A 21,755-nucleotide genomic window follows, 5' to 3' on the forward strand; every position below is an offset into this window, starting at 1 on the left:
AACTGAGACCACTCTCTTGACTAAACCTTAGTTTTAGAAATTCCTTAAAGAACATTCCCTAAACAGAGAGCTGTCAGATCGACCACGCTTGCCATTTGTCTACAGAAAGGAGAATTGGTCACAGAAAATAAATGTCTTTAAAAAAAAAAAAAACAGTTGAGTTGCTTTTCCTACCAGTGGAGGTATTTTCCTTTGTAATTTTTCTTATGCTGTGTCTGAAAGGAGAGACAAAACAGTCTGGCTATCCCTTGTTCTAACTTCCTGACATTGCTCTCCTTGTCACCTTTATTCTATAAATTACCAGTTTGTCCATGCAGCCTGCAATTTTCATTATTCTCTCTAATTAAAGGGAGAAAGAAAGTGCTGTTGTTGTCAAGGCTCAAATCCTACAAGGCAATAATGCGATCTGTTTGTTTATATCCTCGTGGTATTTCTTTCAGACATGATCCGTTTTTCATTGCAATACTCACAGGAAATAAATGATCAATTTGTGAAATCTACTAAATATATGTATTTGTATGTTTTATTTTTGCTTTTTTTTTCTGAAGTTTTTTGATATGGGCAAGACAGTTATATAAAACAGAGACGATGGTCTTGTCGTTTGTGCCGTGCAACAGGGACAGTAGATCCTTTATGAGACACCTGGAGATTCACAGGCAAGGTGGGAAAAACAGAGGCTGCTTTTCACTCTGCCCACCTCATTTATAATGATGCACCGTCTTCAGGCCAAACACAGCAAGACTCCTTAAACGTTTATGTGCAACCTGGCTCCTATTGCGTCTCCACATATCCTATTCGCCTCGCTTGTTGTACTATTTTGTCACACCATAAGCAAATGGAAGGGAAATGACGCCAGCAACTTAAATGTTTTTTTGTTTCAATAAGGGAATGAATCAGCAGGAGAGTCTGCAGCTGACCACATGACAAACAAAGCAGTATAAAGAGCTGCTTTTGTAATACTTCGCTCAATCTGATCTGACAACAAACAAGCAAAGCGCTTGTCACAGCTGAGGACTGAACGATAAATGCGCTGAAATCAAAACAATCTTATTCACGGCCGAAGACATGTTTTGAATATTTGCAGCACCATTCAAATTTATCTGTACCCCTTATAAAGATGTGTTATATGGAAATAGATAAATACATATTTTGATACAATGACAACTTTTCACACTGAAAAATAAACTTTAATTTGAGGACAGTGGGTGAAAAATCCCATGTTTCTACTAAGACAATCCCTAGTGGCATAAATATTGGCACCCCTAACAATATCTGTGCTGCATTTTCGTCATTAATACTTCATATTTAAAATAGATCAGAGCGTCGAGGATCTTTTCAATTGCAATCCATCGCTCCTTGTTTCTCTAGAGTATATTTTGATGTGACACAGAGGCCCCATTTCTAAGCTTTGCTACAAAATTGGGAAAGATGGTAGAAGATATAATTCAAGTAAAATGGATGTGTGTTCATCTTGATGTAAAATAAAAAATAGCATCCAGAAAGTACCTTCCCAAATAAACTTGTCCATACCGACACTCGGAATATTTCAAAAAGTTTAAATCAACTGAAACCATACCAGACAAGTCTGGACGAGGACCAAAGGTTACCTTCGGACCAACCCAAGAGTAAAGGATGGTAAGGGAGGTAAAACCAAAAGAGGTTCAGTGTTAAAGAATGGCAACCAAAGGTGGTACAATGGGTCAACACGGATATATAAGAACCATTAAATGCTGTATACATGTCAACTAGATGTTTGGGAATGACGGCAGGAATATTATTTTATGTCCTACCAAAACAAGCTTGCTAAGCTAACTGGATCTCTGTGCTTTGGTTGGAAAAAGATTTTGGGGCAAACACTCCAGGTGGGTTTGAGTCATTATTGAGTCTTTAAAGATAATGACCCAACAAAAATAACCAGTTTAACAGAAACTGTTCATCTGACACAAAAACATCCTTTCTCTAAGAAAATGACCGTTAAAAGTCTGACAAGCGTGTCACTGGTAATTTGGAGAAAACAATTAGTTATGAACATGAGGTTATTTTCCCCCCAACTGAATGAATGTATTCAAATTAAAGTTTGGATTCTATTTGAACAGTGTGGGATTACTAGTCCTGCAATAAAATACACATTTATTTTATGGCTGGTTACACAGCTTTACCTGGTGAGTCAAGAGGTGTGGCGGGTACCTGATTTTGTATTAGGCGGTGAATGTGTTACAGCTTTCAATAGAGCCATAGGTTTTTAAATAATGAATATGTTGGTTACACCTTTTCTCAATGTTTTAACAAGATTATTCTGTGCACAGACATAATATTCAATCAGTGGTGTTGAAGGAGAGCCAGGTTAGGCTTCTGACAGAGGAAAAAACCAACACTGAGTCAGGAGCTGATGCAGCTAGAAGCTCCTATAAAGCACCACTTTTAGCTCTCCTACAGCTCAGTCTTGTCTCCGTTGCAGTTTATATTGATAAAGAATTTGTCGCAAAACTTAATGGCTTGCCTTCATCGACTTCTGGCGGAACAAGGATTGATGGTTTTACTTTCTGGGCTTGCATGTCGTGGACTGTCAACAGCGCTGAAATGATTCACTCTATGTTAACGAGATTAATCCTTTAATCTAATTAAAAACTATCTGTGGAAAACACCTGACAAGCTTTGGTCAGGCGTTGATCAAAGCATTGATTTCAGTGGGTAATGAAGCGGAGAGTGCTGTAATGCCTCCTGCCTCATCTTACCTGGAACCTGTCCTCTCTGAACTGGAGCAGGTCAGGATGGTCGGAGCGGAGCAGGAAGGTGCGCGCGCTGGTGTAAGGGTTGGTGTAAGTGATTTTTCTCGAGCTGCCACGCCCATTACCAACCGGAACGGACAATTCAAACGCCTGCACAGACCCACACACACACAAACGATTAATGCCACAATAGCTGGTCTCTGAATTGCACAATATTACCACATGGAATTTAAACTTCACAAGAAGCTCCTGAATAAAGATCCCCCTTTCCCCCTTACCTTTGACAGTACAGGCCGGTGGACATTGAGACATAGGAGCCAGGCAGCGACCAGCCGCTGCTGCTCCATGTCCACGGCGTTCACATACAGGAAGCGGCTGCCAGCCTGCCATGGCTGGACCCTAAGCTGGAGCTCCTGCACGGCGGCGGGAGGCAAAACAAACACACCCGCTGGGTCCACCTACAGGGGAGGTGAGGGCGGGGAAAGGTTGATTGGATCTGGCAGCAAGGTGATGAGATGCTGTTGATCAGGTTATGAGAATGGCGACGACACAATGAAGGTAAGCAGAGCCATTGAACATGTGACAGAGAGAGGGTGACAGAACAAAAACAGAAGGGGTGAAAAGGGACAGGGCTAATAAAACGGGGAGTTTAAAAGAGTCAGAGGGAAATAAAGCAGGGGCCCAGGTTACTGAGAGTGGGCCAGACAAAAGTAGGAGGCGGTGAAAAAGGCAAAGTGAAGGGAACAGACAATGAATCGGGAGTAAGCAGAAGCGGAAAAGTGACATACACAAGGATGTGAGATTGAGTTTTACTGTGCAGCTCTTTTTCAATCTGCTCAGAGAAAAGCAAAGCTATTCTCTGAAGCTGAGCTTTATCCTGTTTTGTAAGACTCCTTCAGTGCATTCCACAGTCAGCCAAACCTGCTGAGAGCCAGATCAAAGCTGCCACTGATGCATACGTGAACTCTTTGAAAAATACATCTGTCACTTCCTCACGCGGTACCCTATTTCTACAGGGTAAACATGTTTGGGTCGTACAGTGAGCATGCAGGAGAACTGTGACAGTCCATCATCCCCTTCTTTGAATATGGGTGAGTATTATGAAATAACTCTGACTGAGAAGCACTGTCTGTCTGCTCCAGTTCTCAGATATGAATAAGAAACGATCTATTAAAAATAAAGGGCAATATGCTGTGCATGAAGCACATTTCCTTGTGTTCAGATAACCAAGGCAATTTTTTATGGTACAACATGATCTAACATCGCTGGCAAATGCAGAAAAACCTAAACTGAAATGACATAAAAACGACACCTGCTGTCAGTCCACACTTTATTCTGGATAATGACTTGAATCTGAACCTGGGGGGTTATTGCAAAGGAGACTGCTGCTATTCTGCTGCTTTGTGCTGCTCGAAAAACAATTAGCAGAAAATCTTTTTTTTTTTGGATGTGCACTTGGAAAAATCCCTCATTCTGAGAGAAATCTGGCAGGAGCCTCAGCTTCTCGTTATGTATGTAAGGTTTCAGCTGTTCCGTTTCAGCTGTTGCTTTTCAGCTAGCTTTGCCCAATCCACAAAGAAGCACAGACACAGAACATGAAGAGGAAGGAAATTCAGAACTTAGAGACTTCACATATGTTTAACAATGCATCCAAGCACAAAGAACTGATCATGACTGAAATGTTGGTCCTTGGTCTAAGTGTGCCAATGTTCTTTGGATAAGGAAATGCAGCATGACAGAAAAGGTTACGTGAGCAAACGGCATAAAGGACACAATCCTTTATTCTCTAGGTTAAAGCTGCAATAGGGAGTTTTGAGAAATATTAACAAGCACACCTTACAGTTCCCTCCCCCTTGCTCTCCACTGCAATAACCATCCCTCCACAGCTGATGCCCCACAGCACAGCCTGCCGCACTGCTCCAATGTTTACCTGTTTTTGTTTTCTGAGCAGATGTCACTCCAGAAATTGGCAGTTTTACTGTAAAGCAGGTTTTTATTTTTTATTTTTACCATTTCTCTACACAGCTGCAGCCCACCAGCTATGTTGAGTTGGAATGACAGCAGCACCGTGGGACGGAGTGTGAGGAGTACGTACATACATGACCCAACTAACAACCAATCAGAGCTAGACAGTCCTCCTGACTCTGATTGGTTGTTTCTAACCGGGAGCTGTGTATTTCTGCAAATGGCAGTAGAACCAGAGTAGCTTGATTTTTTTCACAGATTATCTGTGTCATATTTTACTATCAGGACATGGTGACAGTTTTACCAAATATGTAAAAATACATTTATACAAAAGTTACCTAATGCAGCTTTAAAATATCGCAATTCACAGTTCACACAATTAAATTAATTTCCCATAATTTTGCACTAACTAGTTTTGCACTAGTCATAAAGAATTTTAAAGAACTCTCCACCAGAGGTATTTATAAAAACGGAAGAAGGAAGGCATTCTGTCTATGTTTTAGTAAATGGGTTTTCCACTTTTTTTCCCACCCATATTCAGAGTGTTGCAAGAGCCAATGGAGTTGAACTGAACTGATCTCTATTTTTACTAAAAGTTGTTTCCATTACCATGGTCCCCCATCGCCAAGTGGCTTAGGTCCATTCTGGGGGAGTAGGGGGTTCTTCAACACACTAATATCAAAACTGAAACTCAGGGAATTAAAAAATGTTCTCCAAAAATAGAAATAAACAGAAACACATGAAAAGATATTCATTTATTGTGTTACATAGGTTACAAACCTAGAAAACTTACCGCAGGTAATCAAAAAACATCTCATCTACTTCAGTATTAAGATGTTTAAGGGTAAGACACAGCAAGGGATTGATCTGTTAGCTCAGTTAATGTCTGCCGTACAGCAGACAACTCTCTTCATGTAGTATGAAACCAGGTTAGATGGTCTGAGAGGCTGAAGCTAACAGCAAGTCCTAGAGGGTTCAAGACCAAAGCTGAACCTTCTTGAAACAACTCTAACCTGAAAAGCATCATGGTGGTTTATAGCAATGTTATTCTATGAATCTTTAAATCTTTAAATCTTTAAATCCTCATCACAATTGCTCAGAAGCCGGAGCGTCTACTGTTAGAAACACCTAAGAACAGAACATGTATAGAAAGGTATAGAAAGGTAAGTCAGTGGGGAAAATCAATAAAATAGTTTTCCCTTAGACCACTGTAGTAATATTTCTGCTATAACTCTCTGACTGGAAACAATTAACATTTTCCTTTGTCAGCACGTGTTTCAAACAGGAAGGTCACTGGTGGCACACCGTCTCCTGCCTCCATTTCCTATGTAAAAAAAAAAAAAGATCAGTTTCTCTGTAAATGGCTGTCCAATACAAATGGGACGTCAGGTTAAAAATACACAAAATATTGTTTGTGTGAACCGCTATAATGTTTTTAAGATTGGAGATGTTTTACACCATAGACGTCAGCTTTGGTCTTTGCCTTTCTTGGGCTAGCCAGTAGCTTTAGCCTGCAAACCCAGCTAATCTGAGTTTATAATAAATTTACAAAACCAAGAGAATCACCTGCTGCAGATAACATAGTAACTTTGTTCTAACCTTTTAACAGAAAAAAACTCAACTATGCCTTTAACGTAATGCATCTCAACCGTAGCCTCTAATTCTTCCTTGCCATCCCTTGCAACATGTGTGAAACGATTTTACACTGATAGAAACTGCTTTCGCTACTTATCTTTCCAAGCAATTACTTAATAACAGTGCTCAGGTGAGAAGAATAATTTAGGTATTGCTCCAAAGACGCAAAGAAAATGTTGGAACAATTTAGGGGTTCAGGTTGTGCTGTGAGGTGTAAAATATTGACATTAGTTAAGACAAAGGAGTTACTCAATTTTAAAATGGACCATTAAATGTCCATATAATAAAAATGTCAAGGAACGGAGCAAAACTAATTCTCCCCTAATGGAAATTTCCATCTCTAATAAAAACTACAAAAAAGTGTCATGCAAAAACATGTCAAGTGGGAAGTGTTCAGAATAATGTGACCAAAAAATCCCATCCTTAATTAATTAAATGACTCTTAAATTAGACCTGAGGGATTAAAACACCTGTTTGACAAGTAGCTGGCACATGGAAAAGCCAGAGCAACTAAGCTGCTCCAAGCAGGATGCTGCAGCCAACAATGGGGGGGAGCAACATGACCATCCAATTATAGGGCTGTTTCCATCCAGGGGAGAAGGATGAGATATTACCTGTGAACCAGCTCACATGCTGGCAACAAAACATTACTGTGACACACATTCAGGTTAAAAGCTGACTGAAAAGTTTGGCACTGAACAGAGCTGGAGTATAACCCTAGAGATGGGGACAATCCGATCCAAAATCGCTATCAAATGAGACACTGATGTCTTTTTTTGGATCATATATCAGGGTGAAGCCACCGGTCCAGACAGTGTGGTCTAATGATGACTGAGATCAAATTGTCAGTGTTTTTTACTCAAGAGGTTTTAAAATATCTTTATTTTCTTCTAAGATATTATAGTTAAAAGGTTAAAAAAAAATAGAAAACAGATATTTGTTACTTTTTTTTTGGTATAAAAATTCAGAGCAGCAAAATGTATCTCTAAGTGTCACAGAAAAAAAAATAAGCCAAGGGAAATCTCAGTTAAGCTGCAACAGCAACGCAAAGACGAATAGAGAAAGTTGCTTAGTTTTATTGTTTTGAATTCCTAACCTCCGTCTGCCACGAGGCACATAAAGTTTGGACATGTCTGCAGCCTGTTGTAAGACTTTGACACAATGTAGGAACAGATACACTGAAAAATATGCAGAGGCTGATGTTACAGATGGTAAAAGGGGCCAACTGTGCTAATGGCTCATAAAACTTGTTAAAGACAGCTTTAAAAAATGTCACCATCAGGTGTTCATTGCATTATTGGTTTAAAATAGGAAACTACGACTTTACAGAGCTGTTTTGTGTGACTTTTCTCAATCTCTCATGTACAGGCACACACGATTACGCCTTTTCTAATGAATAATGAATGCTTGTTCATGGCAGAAAAGCTTGTTGTGGAGTGATTTTGTTGCTGTATATTACATCCTTTTAGACCATTTTACACACATTTACACACCGATAAAGCTAAAGAATTGAGAGCAGCAGGCGTTTTTTTTGTTTGTTTGTTTTTTTTACTGCAGTCATGCTCTGTAGTCTACAGAGCTTCCATAACCCTCCCTAGGTTCAGCAGATTTAGCAGCTCTGTAATATGTTAATATAAGCATGAAATCCCAATCCCTACTCTGGAGCTTATTGTATAATTATTAATCTGGTAAATAATAATACAACTAAAGGCTGACAGCACCTAGGTGTGTTTTCATATTTACTTACAGCATCAGGATAAAAACAGCACTAAATGTTAAAGTAAAAGCCCTCTGGACTGTATAATATACGTATTGGTAGATAATCAATATGAAATATCGGAGAGCCTCTAATCATGACTTTCCCAAACCTAATTTATTATTTTAAAGTCTTTCTCATGGAGTTTTAGTTGATAAAAGCCCAGTAAACCAGTACATGTAAAGAACCATGAGTTGATTTCTATTTTTTCATCATAGGGAGGTTATCAGGTAAAACGGATGCACAGGATAAACTAACTTGCTCAAATATTAAAAGAGTGTACCTCAATTTCCTTGGGGTGCGATGAGAAACATTTGATCTTACGAACAGCCTGTCTTCCCCTCAGAACCAGTGACTGACAGGTTCTCTGGCCAGTCACACAGCTGACGTCCACCCGCTCCAGAAAATGCACGTAAACCTGCCAGATCTGGGAGGGCGCCGCCATCCACTTATCGCTGTCAACAAGAACAACGGCAGAAACATACACGGTCAAGAACAACCAAGCTAAGGCTCCCTGGAGATGCAGCAGGTGCAGCATTAGGTTGGAAATCAGAAGAGCTGATCTATGGCTCTGTGAGTATTTTAATAAGCACAAACATCATCGCCATCATCATCTACTCGGTGCTGAGATGAAGGGAGCGGAGTCTCAGGAGCCCGAGCTGACTGAGAGTGGGAGGGAACGCTGTCACCTACTCAGTTCTGCTCTGAGACAACAGCACTCAAGAAGCCTTTGGGGATATTTGCAATAAAATTAAGGCGGCGTGAGCTTTCGAGGGCTCAAGGAACATCAGTAACATTTGAAGCCGCTGATGAAGTGAAGTGGCATCTTCAGATGGTGAACAGATGTACACACAGAGCAGCATTTGGTCTTTCAGTCACGCTTTGTTTTAATTGTGGTAATCTTCAAAGATTTTTTTCCCCCTCAGGAGAACACATCACATCATATCTAATGTTAGCTGGTGGACATATTGGAAATGAACTGCACTTTTTGATTGCTTAGACATGAAATGCGTTGCAAATACTACCATTTGCAGCCCAGATATATGTATATGATAAAAAAAATTAAAAGCACTTAGTTTAAGTAGTGGATTGAAGTGTTTCAAGGGATATATACTTATTGGCACTCTTTTCCCCTTTTTCTCACAAAGTCAAAGCAGCAGATGAGAATGCTGGCATGAGAAGAGTGCACCTGCTATTAGGACCATCTCGGGGTTCTGTGTCTTACCCAAGGACACTTCTGCACATGGAAAGGAGAAGCTGGGGACTTTACCACAAGCCTGCTTTACCAGCTGAGCCACACTTATAGAGTAAAATAAAAGCTGCCTGTTGGTTTGCGTGCAGTACTAGTAGCTCCTGCTTGGTATCTAGCAGAAAATGATGCATTTACATGTAAAACGGCATCTGCAGGCTGTATCGCTGATTAAATCATGTTGGAGAAAATTACTGCGTGACGTATGAGTATATGATCTCCAAAAAATCATACTGTTTTAATCACAAAGCCTTAATGTAGTAAACCCACAGTAACCGTTGATAATGATCAAATTCATGAGAGTTAAGTAAAGGTCTCTGACATTTCTTAAAATACAGAAACTGGTGAAACACAGTAAGAAATCTACTGTGCCTTGTATGTAAATGTAATCAGATGCCTTCAATTATTCACAACTTTGATTTATTAGATATCTTTTCTGTTCAAACTAACACAGTGTAACAAATAATTCTAAAGTAATAGTTTTTTAAAGAACAGTCTTTGATTTTTTACAAAATAACCTCACAATGTGCCATGGATTTGTATTCAAATCTGTTTAATCTGTAACTCTAAATAAAATGCAGTGCAATCTATTGCTTTCGGAAGTCTCCGACTGAGCAAACAGAGTCCATCTATGTGTAATTTAATCTCAGTATGAATCCAGCTGTTCTCTGAGAGCCTCAGAGGTTTATAAGGGTAAACAAGTACACACACAACATGAACAAGAATGAACACAGCAGACAGGGCAGGGATAAAGTTTTGTGTAACTTTAAAGCATGAATAGATTAAACAATATCCCAAGCTTTCAACACTTCAAGGGACCATAACTAACGTGGCAGATTACTCTGAAAACACAGAGCACAACATAATGGTGGCAGCATTATGTTGTGGGGCGGGTGATATTCTTCAATACAGACAAAGCTGATCAGAGTTGATAGGAAGACCAACAGAGCTAATTTGAGGTTAATAAAACATCCAGCCAGTGCTACAATGAAACCGGTTAAGATCCAAGTTTATCGATGCCTGAGAACGGCCCAGTCAGTCTAAACCTGTAACCAATTGACCATCTGTGGCAAGAATACCTGCAGCTGAAACAGCAGTGAAACATTTTTCTACAAAGTACTGATTCAAGGGGGCTCAGTACGAGTGAACACCACACTTGTCAGATTTTTAACTGGAAAAAGAAAAATAATAATAATAATAATAATAATAAAAAAAAAAAAAAAATATATATATATATATATATATATATATATTTTTTTTTTTTTTTAAATAAACCATTTTTTATTTTTTCCTTCTTCCTAACTTAACAACTTCATTTTGGTCTATCACCAAAAATCCTAATAAAACCCATTGAGGTTTGTGGTTCTAAAGTCAGAAAAGTTAAAAAAGTTTACCAATTTCACAAGACATTATATCTATTACTGAGACCAGATTATAAACTCTATAAGCTCCGGCTTGCAGGTCACCAACCTGTTCTCTCAGTAACAAATTGGTTCAAGCCTGTGTCAACATTTTAATTAGGTAATTAGTCAAAAATCTTTCTCAGGCTAGCAGTGTTTGCGTTCACATTATACAGTTTGCACAGGCAGCAACCAATACATACGTGAAAACCATCACAAAGAACATCTTTATGTGTGGACTGGGACTCCCTGGCACCTTCAAGTACACATCCTGAGGCTCTCCTGGAACCTAAACATGAACAGTAATTATGACAAACATGTTAAACTGACAAACTAAAAAAAACATTGACATGTTAGCATCATGTATGGCATGAGCTCAAGGGAGAAACATAGTTAAAATCCACGCCTGGAAAATTGCAAGAAAATGCTTTCTACCTATTTAATCGCCAGTGTGGAAATCTTAAATGGCTACTGTGGGCTACTTGTGGTCAGAATAGAATGATGCAGGAATGTGATGATGTCTCACCAGCATCCTCGTCTGGCAGATGATGTTAGGGTCACTACAGCGCACAGAAATATGTGTCCAGGAGTTTGGATCTTCAGCTGGTTGACAGACAAATCACAAAAACAAGTTATTTTTCATATTTACAAAAAACACTGGTGCTAGATGGTGTATATAATCTGTATTTATAAGAACATCCCCCAATAATTAGATTTTATTCACAGACCTTTCAATTGTTTAACTACTTTTAAAGCAAGTAGATCTATTTTAAATCTAGTCATTGCAAAACAAAGGTAGTGTAATTTGTGACTCAGATAGTGATCAATGACAGGGGATTGTCTAGGAGAACCCGAACAACCTGTTGGGTCTTGCCACGGCGGCAGGCGGATGGCCTTCTTAAGGAAACAAAGTTCAGGGTGGTATAGTCGGAAAGTCTGGTCCACAACGTGGGGTGTTGGCTCCACATTCACTTGGCAGATGGCCATCGGCTTGCCATCTTCTGCTCTGAATGTAACCTGCAGGGGAGAGGTGAAATGTCAGAGTTATGCACGGCAGGCTTGGAGTCAAATTGAATTTCCTTTATAAAAACGACTAATGAAATGCTGTTCTCTGTGTTTAAGAGCAAGAAAAAAAAAGAAAGAAAAAAAAAGACAGACGGAATTTGAAACAAATCTTGCACATTAATTGTATGTAGATAGTATAACAAGGAATAACACATTGAGCATGTTTAATGAATATAGTATAACATTTAAGGAATGTTTCCAGCATTTCAATACAAGACTTGCATAGATTTGCCACTAAAACCAGAAGTGAATCAATCAATCTGCACACACACAAAGATCAAGATATATGAGAATCTGCATAAGTATGGCTCCAAGGACTTTTCCTTTGTGCTGTGCATCTTGATCAACATTGAATTGAGCACACATGTGGGAATACCAGACTTCTCCCTCTATACAGCTCCATTTACGTATACAAATAGATGTAAATAAGCCACACACATTTGATTCTCATGGCTACTTGGTCAAACATCTTGTGTTCTTGTGGGAGGAGGAGGACCTTAGCAGAATGCAAGTTGGAGACACTCCATGAGGCATATAAAAGTGCAGAATCATCAATCTGTAATATTTTATATGCATCATTAAACATACATTAAAGGAGCATAGCGAAAGCTCCAAGAATTTTTACAGAGGTCGCCCCCCTGTGACGACAAGTTGAAATGACACCAGTGTCGTGCACGTGCATTGAAGAAGAGGGAAAGTATCAGTCGCTGTGACTGCACAGATCTTTTGTTTAGAGGCGTGGTGTCTTCTGAAGTTAGAAAGCTATAAATATTGATGTTAGCTAAAGACTAACTTCAAACAGCGGAGAAAGTAGCTAGGTGAACCAGAGCGCCCAGCGCGTCATACCCACACACACACCCAGAAGATTCAACCCGAATCCCTCCCTCATAAACGAACTAATCCAGGCTAAAGAGGGAACTGTGGTAAATAGTAAATAGACTCATTTTATACGTCGGGCAACTTCATGGCATATAAGGGAAAGAAAATAAATATTTAACTTCAAAACTTGCACTATGCACCTTTAAAGTTGTGCATCACTTATATGCATTTCCAAATGGTTACAGAAAGTGAATCTAGAAGTGCACCGGGGAGAAAGTTCACTCACATAACTTCACAAACACAGAGGTGCTCAGGAGCTTGGTAGAACACTATGAAACTCTCGCTTATGTAGTAAAAACAGGTGCTCTCTAAGTTTAACCACTTAAAAGAAATTATGCTGTAAAGAATAGATGACGTCTTCACCGAACATCGAGCCTGTTCACTCTTTGTCAGTTCCTAACCAAACCATGCTGTTCGTTTCCCTGATTGAATTGTACCAGGTCTCCTCGTTACATTTGCGGGTGACATATATTCATGTTGTAGATCAATAAAATGAAAAAGCTTCTTGTTAACAGAAACATATTCATCCTGTAATGGCGCTTTTAGCAATATGTCCACAGTTGATAGCCCAAATACATCAGTGAAATGGGTTCTTCCTGCAAACTGCACTTTGATGGCTTTAATTGGCCTTTCCCAATGAATTGCATGGGAATTTGATAATCCAGGCTGACATCTGGATAAATTCATGCCATACAGCTAGGAGGGCTCAGCTCAGGCTAGGTCTGTCAGCCCCTTCAGAAATGCCTCTGTTGTTAAAAACCCGGCAAGTCATTGGATACAGGAATTGAGTGACTTCTTACCTTGTTCCCCAAGATGGAGGGAGGCTCCGTACAAAGTTCTGACAGAAGGAGCCTGTCTTCATTTTAAGCCAAAAAAAATAATAATACATGTGCTCTTTGTGGTATTTTTAACACCCTCTCATGGTAATAACAATAACAGAGGCACTTTTGCTAAAGCCATTTTCTACACATATGTGCCCTTGGCTTAAAATGTGCTAGTGTGTTTGCAAGCAAGAGGATTGCTCTTCAAATTTAAGGCTAATACAACTGTTCTCACATCCTCATCAGTTTTTCAACAGACCCTGTAGGACCCAATAACTCAAGAAATGTTTGTATGCAAGTAATAGAGATGTGTAAGGCTTAAGTGGATGGAAATTTTGACGGTAAACTCTACTTGAACATAAATCCGCCACTTCCTTGCTCCTGGATTCTTAAGTCTGGTCAGTGCAATCACGTTTCCTTTATCAGTTTTTTTTCCCTCTCTAGCAAAAGATAGAGTTTATAAATAATAACTTTGTGAATAAATTACCAGATTTTCTTTCCTTGCGCCACACTCTCCTGTCTTGTCGTTGTTGTAGTCTGACTTTTTTTATTTGCATCATGTTTGAGTGACATTTGCGCCTTTACTTCTAAACTGCTAGGTGTGTGACAGATATCCTGAACTAATCTGATTGGAAGAAGAATGACACAAAAATAAACTATTGTTTGCTGAGCACAGACCAAGTATCCAATTGAAGACCAGCGGGACGTCACATGGAGGCCTCCATGCACACACACTCGTCTGGCTGACGATCTTTGCTATTAAAACAATATTAGGCCTTGACAAAAAAATAACCCAAAATGTAAGAGAAATGCTGAAAAATCAAGTCAGAGATATTTATGCGTGAATAGATATGTTAACCTTTTATTTTGTAATTTATGTTTACTAAGCCTATGCTTTTTATCTTGCAATTTTGATGGGAGCTGCGCCATAGCACCCCCTATTGCCAAACAGCTACTGTTGGTTACTCTGATCCAATTAAGTATGAGCTCCAGTTTAAAGAAAAAGTTTCAATTAAACTTAATCACTTAATTTGTTGTCACGCCATTAGTGTTTTTTCACACAAGAAAAAAACTAATTAAACAGATGTGTTTTTATAAACAAATAGACATTTATTTACATAAAAAAAGAGTATGACCCAAAACATTTAATTGTATCATAAAAGAAATCTACAAAGAGGTAAATATTTTACCAGCAGCCAAGCAGCACTATCTCTAATTTTAACTTCAAACATTGTTTGAAGTTAAAATTGGACATGAAAACAAGAGTCTAGATTTCTTCAACTAGAGCTGAAATGAAATGTATTCTACCCCGACACTCAACTGGAAATTAAAATTCAGACCAAAGTAACCCTGAACAAAGAGTCGGGAATGTGCTCGAGTCTTATGATTCACCCACAAAGGTCAGTACAACAGCTCCCCAGAAACTGTTTAAGCTTTCTGAATTTAAAATAAAATAATTTTGCAGTCAAATTAAGGTTTAGATTAGCTGTTTTTTTGCGGTTTCTTGGTTTCTGAAGCCTCAACTTGACCTCTTTCTTTACTTAAGTTCCTAATTAAATTACAAACTGTGGAGAAAACAATCTGAAAAGGGGATCCTTTGATAACCTTCTCTCCCTTTCAGAACACCAATTAGATGAAGTTATTGAGGGCTAAGGAGCTTCTTAGAGGAGCTGATGGATCCCAAATTGGGAGTCCACTTAAGAGGCTTTTAGGCAGCTTATTGAAAGCTGCATCACTGGTGAGAAAGACAGCTGTAAAAAGCTAATTAGAGTCTGAGATCTTTGCACAGGTCATCACAGACCTCGAATCTCCTCAACTTTAACTTAAGCTCCTCTCCTGTTTATGCTTCTTGTGCAACATGAAATTGGAAAACTTGGTTAGTCGATATTCCAGTGTAATGTTCACAGCATAGAAATTCTCACCATTATACATTATAAAAACAGTGACAATAATCTTTTCTTTAGTATAATGCAACAATCCTCAGTAGCAAATAAAAAATCCCTATTAGCTGAACTTACCCAGTCCTCTGATTCAACAACAATTTGCTCACTGAAGGCGGAGCAGTTGTCCGAACGGTGGATGTGTCAGCTTTGAGGCCACATGCTGACCTGCAGTTGTGGCCTATATCTGGCTCTGGCGATGTATGCTGACTGACAGCAGGGCCAAAGCTGGCATATTGACAGCTCTGCTGTTGGGACTTGTCAGTTTTAGCGGGATACAGATTTAATCCAGACCTGACCTCTTTGACCTGTTGGCATTATTTTGTTGTTGTTGTTGTTTTTTGCTCAGTGCTTCAATGTTGACCGGCACAAAAACACACAAAGCGAAGGGGGCACTTGGCAGACGGGCACATATTTATCAGCCTGTGTAAATGTGATCACTTCAAACGACCGCATATGAACACCAGGAGGCTCGTGGTGTAATGCAGGTTGGGGAGGGGTTTTGAAGATGCTGTTTGTAGAGGATCAAAGCTCAAGTCTTCAGATACATACATCGCCCAGTTCTGTGTTTGTATAGAATCATGAGAAGCATGTCAACATTTTGTTAACGGCTGCGGCAGGCTGTCGCAGCAGAACACACCATGAGCTTAGACTCTTATAGCTAACAATGGCCCATTTACAATCTTCTCTCTATTATTTCAACATCTTAAATTGTAACAATTGCATAACAGCTTATTATGCGGTCCATTAAAGTAAAGTGTTTATTTTGCTGGAACAATCACAAACTTCAATGTATTTTATTGATAATTTTATTTATTGGAACAACACAAAGTGGCATATAACTTTTACACTATATTGCCAAAAGTATTCACTCAGCTGCCTTGACTCATATGAAATTAAGTGGCATCCCTTTACTGGGACATGGGGCTCAATGTGAAATGTGTCCACCATTTGCAGCTATAACACCTTTAACTCTTCTGGAAAGGCTGTCCACAAGTTTTAGGGACGTGTTTACGTGTATCTTTGACCATTCGTGAGGTCATACACTGATGTTGGATGAGAGGGACTGGCTCTCAGTCTCCACTCTAATTTATTCCAAAGCTGCTCTGTCGGGTTAAAACCATGTCTTTATGGACCTGGCTTTGTGCTCTGGTGTCATGTTGGAGGAGGAAGTGTTCAAAATCTCTTGGTATGCTGAATCATTCAGAGTTCCTTTCACTGGAACTAAGGGGGGGAAGCCCAGCTCCTATGAAACAACCCCACACCAGAATCCACCAAACGCTACATTTGGCAACATACAGTCAGAGAAGTACTGTTCGTCTGACAACCACCAAACCTGTCCATCAGATTGAACGGTGGAAAAGCATGACTCGTCACTTACACTGCTCTAGAGTCCAGTGGCTGTGTGGTTTACAACGCTGCATCCGATGCTTTGCATTGCCCTTGGTGATGTACGGCTTAGATGCAGCTGCTTGGCCATGAAATCCTTTTCCATGAATTTCTCTATGCACCGTTGTTGAGCTAAGCTGAAGGCCCCAGGAATTGTTGGAGATCTATAAAGATTGAGTCTGCAGAAAGCTCTCAGCCTGTGCTCCTCAGCATTTGCTGCCCTCACTCCTTTAATTGTCCTACCACTTCGTGGCTGAGTTGCTGTCATCCCCAATTACTTCTAATTTGTTATAATATCACTAATTATTTAGGCGTGAGGACATTTCTAGATTGGACTTGTTGCACAGGTGGCATGTTATCACAGAAACGGATTCACGGCACTCCTAAGAGTGACCTGGGAGTAGACACAGCAATCTAGAAGAAGAAAATGCTCTGGTGACTTGAAAACTTATGTTCATAGATGCCCTGAATCCAACCTGACTGAACCGGAGCTATTTTGCAAATCAGAATAGGTAAAATATTTCAGTCACTAGATGTGCAAGACATAGAGCAAAAGACCAAAGAATGTAACTGCAGCAAAAATCTGGTTCTACAAAGTTGTGTCTCAGTCTACACACTGCAGATTTTTATCTGTGAAACATTCTGAGACACCGTGCAGACTTTTCTTTCCTCTTTACAGTTATGCAGTACTTTGGTGTTGCTATATCCAATAAAATATATACAAAATACATTTACCTTTTTGCTGTGATGTGACAAAATGTGGAAAAGTTACAGGGACATAAGTACTTTTACAAGGCACAGCAACTACAGCCAAATGAAGATGAGGCTAATTCCACTGTCCACCATGGTTTTCCACAGTTATAGAGTAAACACAATCACTGAAAAGAGACTAATCAAGGGAAGTAATTTTAATCACACAATCTGACTCTTCCGTTGTGTCTGGCTAGTGTAACTTTTATTAATAGCTGCCACTTCAAACTGTCTATGTGGAAAAGAATGAGAACGGAAGAGATTGCATCCTGGCATTGCTCAGGGAGTTTTCAGGGGTTTGTGTGAAGCTTAAGATAAATCCTAATAAAGCTCCCAATTCAAACATCTATTCTGCGTCTGGGTTTAGGCGTATTCGTCATCTTTTGCCGTTTGTAACCCATAAAGACCTTATGTAACAAATACAGTAGGCATATAGTTTCTTATTTGCAGTTTAAGAAATATTTTTTCCCCAAGATTAATCATTTCAGATAAAAGGTTTCTCAAAAGAGAAAACCCATGCACATCAGAGATAATGAGGCAAAAATCTGCAGATGTAGATAAAAATGGTTTAGGATCCCGCAAAAAATATTGCACAGGGTGTAATGGGACTCTGTGTACCTTGATCATTTTGGCATTAATAATGCTGGACAGATTCTTCTTGGCCATCTGGGAACCTTTGCCTATAGGCAGGAAACTTGGTCCCTGTAAGGATTTGATAAAAACACAAATCGTTATCAAAACCGAGCATCTACATATAACCACGAATTTACACACAGGAAATACGACATTTACACATCCTGGGAGAAAACTGCAAATGATAACAACAAACAGAACACAACCTAAGAGGCTAACGTCAACAGCGATCCACCGAGGATTCAACAACAGCTGATGTAAGTGACACTTGTTTTGAACCATACTTGCGAGAGTAAATAAAATAAAAGCCAGAGCTTCCGTGAAACAGACCAGCCGTGATTAATAAACTCCGAGACGTGCTGACATTTTCCTGTAATCTTATCCTTATTCCACCTTTTTTTCCATTATTTACTTGCTGCTAGGACACATGTTTGATCAGCTCAAGACGAGTATATTTTAAAAGATGTTAATATACTTAAACAAGTGTGAGGGGGAAAAAAAGTGTTCAGAGGTTGCTTTGAGTTCTCTCAGTGGCATCACAACAACATGACGTCTGTTTCAAAGAACAAAATAAGAGAAAAAGAATCTTTTCAAACTTTAAGATTCAATATTAGATTGAAATACTAAAAAAAAAAGCAAAAAAAAGGAAAAACCTTGATAAAAGATGGATCAAAGTCACCCTCAGATCTGAATCTTACCTGGACAGCTATGGTGTGGTTGCACAGGAAGCTCTGGTACTTGAGGGGAATGTGGACACTTTCTTTGGGCCGGAGATAAACCCTGGGACCAGGAGCTCCTTCTTCCACGTGAAACATGTTCTCCTCCAGTGGGGTAGAGGTTTTCGTTAGTGCTTTGAAGTATCGCCACTCCTCGGTGTCAGTGATGACACTGGATGAAAGATTAAAGGACAGAAATGTGATCAAAGCGAGATTTTACATATTTTTCGAAGCCATCCGGGATCACAATGAGACGGGTTATATGATGGGTAAAAAAAAAACCTCTATAGTTAAATGCACTGTGAGATTGTGAGATCTTTTAGAGCTGAACAGACCAAAGAAATATCTGATTTGTGTTTCTGTAGAGTGACCCATGAGGACAAGTGGGACGGCCGGCACAGAGGAGCAACCTGTGCTCCATCTTCAGAAAACGCCTTGTATTAAAAGGCAAACTAAAGCCAATAAAACCAGCTGCTCTCTCTGAGGGGAAAACTGTAAAATGTACCAGATAAGGTACATTACATTTTTAAAAGCATATATCTGAACATTTTTAGAAAATTAGATATATATTTGTAAATCAAAATGTACGTTTAGGAGAAAACCTCAGCATGAATGGGTATTAAGAACCCAAGTAAGTCAAACACTCGGCAGTGTTAGACTCATTTTGTTTTTCATTTCAAGCGGCAACATGCTGTGGAAGATAGGCCTAAAATCAATGACTTACCAAACTATAAACTGTAAATCTAATCAACATTTCTGTGTCTGACCAAAGTTTCAAGCTCTGTTGTGAGACAATTATTATTCAGAGTTTGTTACTATGTCAGGACACCTACAAAATGCTCTGGTAGATACATTTATTTGTTTATATTAATCACATTAATATATATATATATATATATATATATATATATATATATATATATATATATATATATATATATATATATAACATATGACTAGGGTGACCAAACGTCCGTATTTCCCGGGACATGTCCGTATTTCACGTCCAGTCCCGGGCGTCCCGGGTTTTTTTTAGAAAGTGAGGAAATGTCCTGTTTTTTTAAATTACCTTCCATTAAATTGACAGGCACTAGGGCACTGCGCACAGCGCTGCGTGTGACGTAATCCCTGAGCCGCGTCAGTGCGGGCAGCCCTGTTCTTAATCAGAAGATAGATAGCGTGGCTGTCAGTACGCCAACAACATGCCGAAGCGCAAATGTATTTTTACCGACGATTTACAAGAGTTTCCCCGCTTTCAGACCGGGTCGAGACAAATGGGAGGCCTTTATTGTGCTATTCATTCATTACAGGAATTGTTAAGCATTTTTTAATAAATACATTTTGAATAAAGTTATCATTTGTTATTGGAGTTATTGCTGTTGACTTTTACTGAAAAGCATTTTTAATAAACCAACTGTAAATATCATGTTATTGTAGGATTACGTAGGCCTATGTTAAGTGAGTGCATCCATGGGTATCCATGGGTACAGAGATCACCCCCCCCCCACCCCCGCTCCAATGTGTCCTGGTTTTCCCAAATGAAAATATGGTCACCCTACATATGACATGTATTAAAAGTTGTTCAAATTTGTTGTTTGTTGATGACAGTAAAATGCTTTGCTCAGAAAAAACTAATCTAATGGAAATTAATCAGATAACAAATTAAAAATGTTAAAAAAAAGGGTTTGATGTAATTTAGATACAACTAAATATCTATTAATTTGTACGCAAACATTTTTTATCTGGGTACTCAAATGAGTATTCAAACAAATAGCAGATAAAAAGTAAAATACATTTTCAATTATGCCTTGCATAATTGAAAATGGTCTAGCATGCAGACTAATTAAACCTGGAAAATATGGGAAAGAACACAATCAATCACTCATTAACACACCATTTTAATTTTATAGTAAATAAATCAGTCAAAAACATCTAGCAACTTTTATTCAAAAGCAGATTTTCCCACTCCCATACATTAAACTCAGTGGAACAAAACAAGCAATTTCAAAGATAGGGTGATCCTTTCAAACATTTTCAAGGGTAAGAAAGTAAAAAAACAATCCACCCAAAAACTTTAGAAAATTGTTACATTTTGGATCTACAGAGATTTACTGATGCCTTATCTAGGGAAGTCTGACTAATTTGTTACTCTGATTAAAATGTTGTGTTTTTAGTTTGTTGTTGAGGAGTTAAAAACAAAAAAACAAAAACAGATTTAAATTTTGTTCATGATCTTTGCCCTCGTGGCAAAATTTTGGATTTGGATGTAGAAGTTTGGGAAAGAAGTGCATATAGAATAATCAAAAGTTCACTTTAAAAAAAAAGTGAACATTTGCGAAAGAGGTGAATATGAATTGTTGAAGATGACTATTGTGCTCCCAATAAAACCATGTCTTAATAAAATGCTTAATAATGCTCAAAGAGTGTTTGAGGTTATAAAGAAGAAACTTAGAAATTGTGACCAAACCCTGTTCAAAACAAGACAATATAAAATGAACTCAGAAGTTGTTTTGTTTATAATGCAATCCAATAATCCAATAATTTATAATCCAATTTTAAAAATGGTTGTGTTATTTCATTTGAACAATTCCTTTCATGATGAACTGAAACAAGTTAAACTCTGAAGAGGGTTACATTAAAATTCCAGAAAAACACTTTTTACACTCCCACAAAAGTGAAACATCAATTCAAATGTTTGATGCTTGTTGTATTTATCTGATTATGACAATACCTGAATCCTCTAGTTACATAGTGACTCTAAAATTGTAAAAGGAAAGAATAGGATCTGTTAATATATATATATATATATATATATATATATATATATA

At 38.6% G+C, this 21,755-nt stretch overlaps 1 protein-coding gene across 1 annotated transcript in view; it reads right to left on the bottom strand.

Annotated features, from left to right (window-relative positions):
• Positions 1-21,755, bottom strand: part of nphp4 (nephronophthisis 4) — a 293,994-nt gene that overhangs the window by 3,486 nt on the left and 268,753 nt on the right. The window contains exons 21-28 of the mRNA XM_036133980.1: positions 18,910-19,099; positions 18,197-18,280; positions 11,595-11,751; positions 11,261-11,337; positions 10,938-11,023; positions 8,369-8,540; positions 3,008-3,187; positions 2,736-2,879 (exon numbers count right to left, since the gene is read on the bottom strand). Of these exons, the coding sequence (XP_035989873.1) occupies positions 2,736-2,879; positions 3,008-3,187; positions 8,369-8,540; positions 10,938-11,023; positions 11,261-11,337; positions 11,595-11,751; positions 18,197-18,280; positions 18,910-19,099 (1,090 nt within the window). The remainder of the gene's footprint in view (positions 1-2,735; positions 2,880-3,007; positions 3,188-8,368; positions 8,541-10,937; positions 11,024-11,260; positions 11,338-11,594; positions 11,752-18,196; positions 18,281-18,909; positions 19,100-21,755) is intronic.

Source organism: Fundulus heteroclitus, chromosome 1 (assembly GCF_011125445.2).
Source record: "Fundulus heteroclitus isolate FHET01 chromosome 1, MU-UCD_Fhet_4.1, whole genome shotgun sequence".
Lineage (NCBI taxonomy): Eukaryota > Metazoa > Chordata > Actinopteri > Cyprinodontiformes > Fundulidae > Fundulus > Fundulus heteroclitus.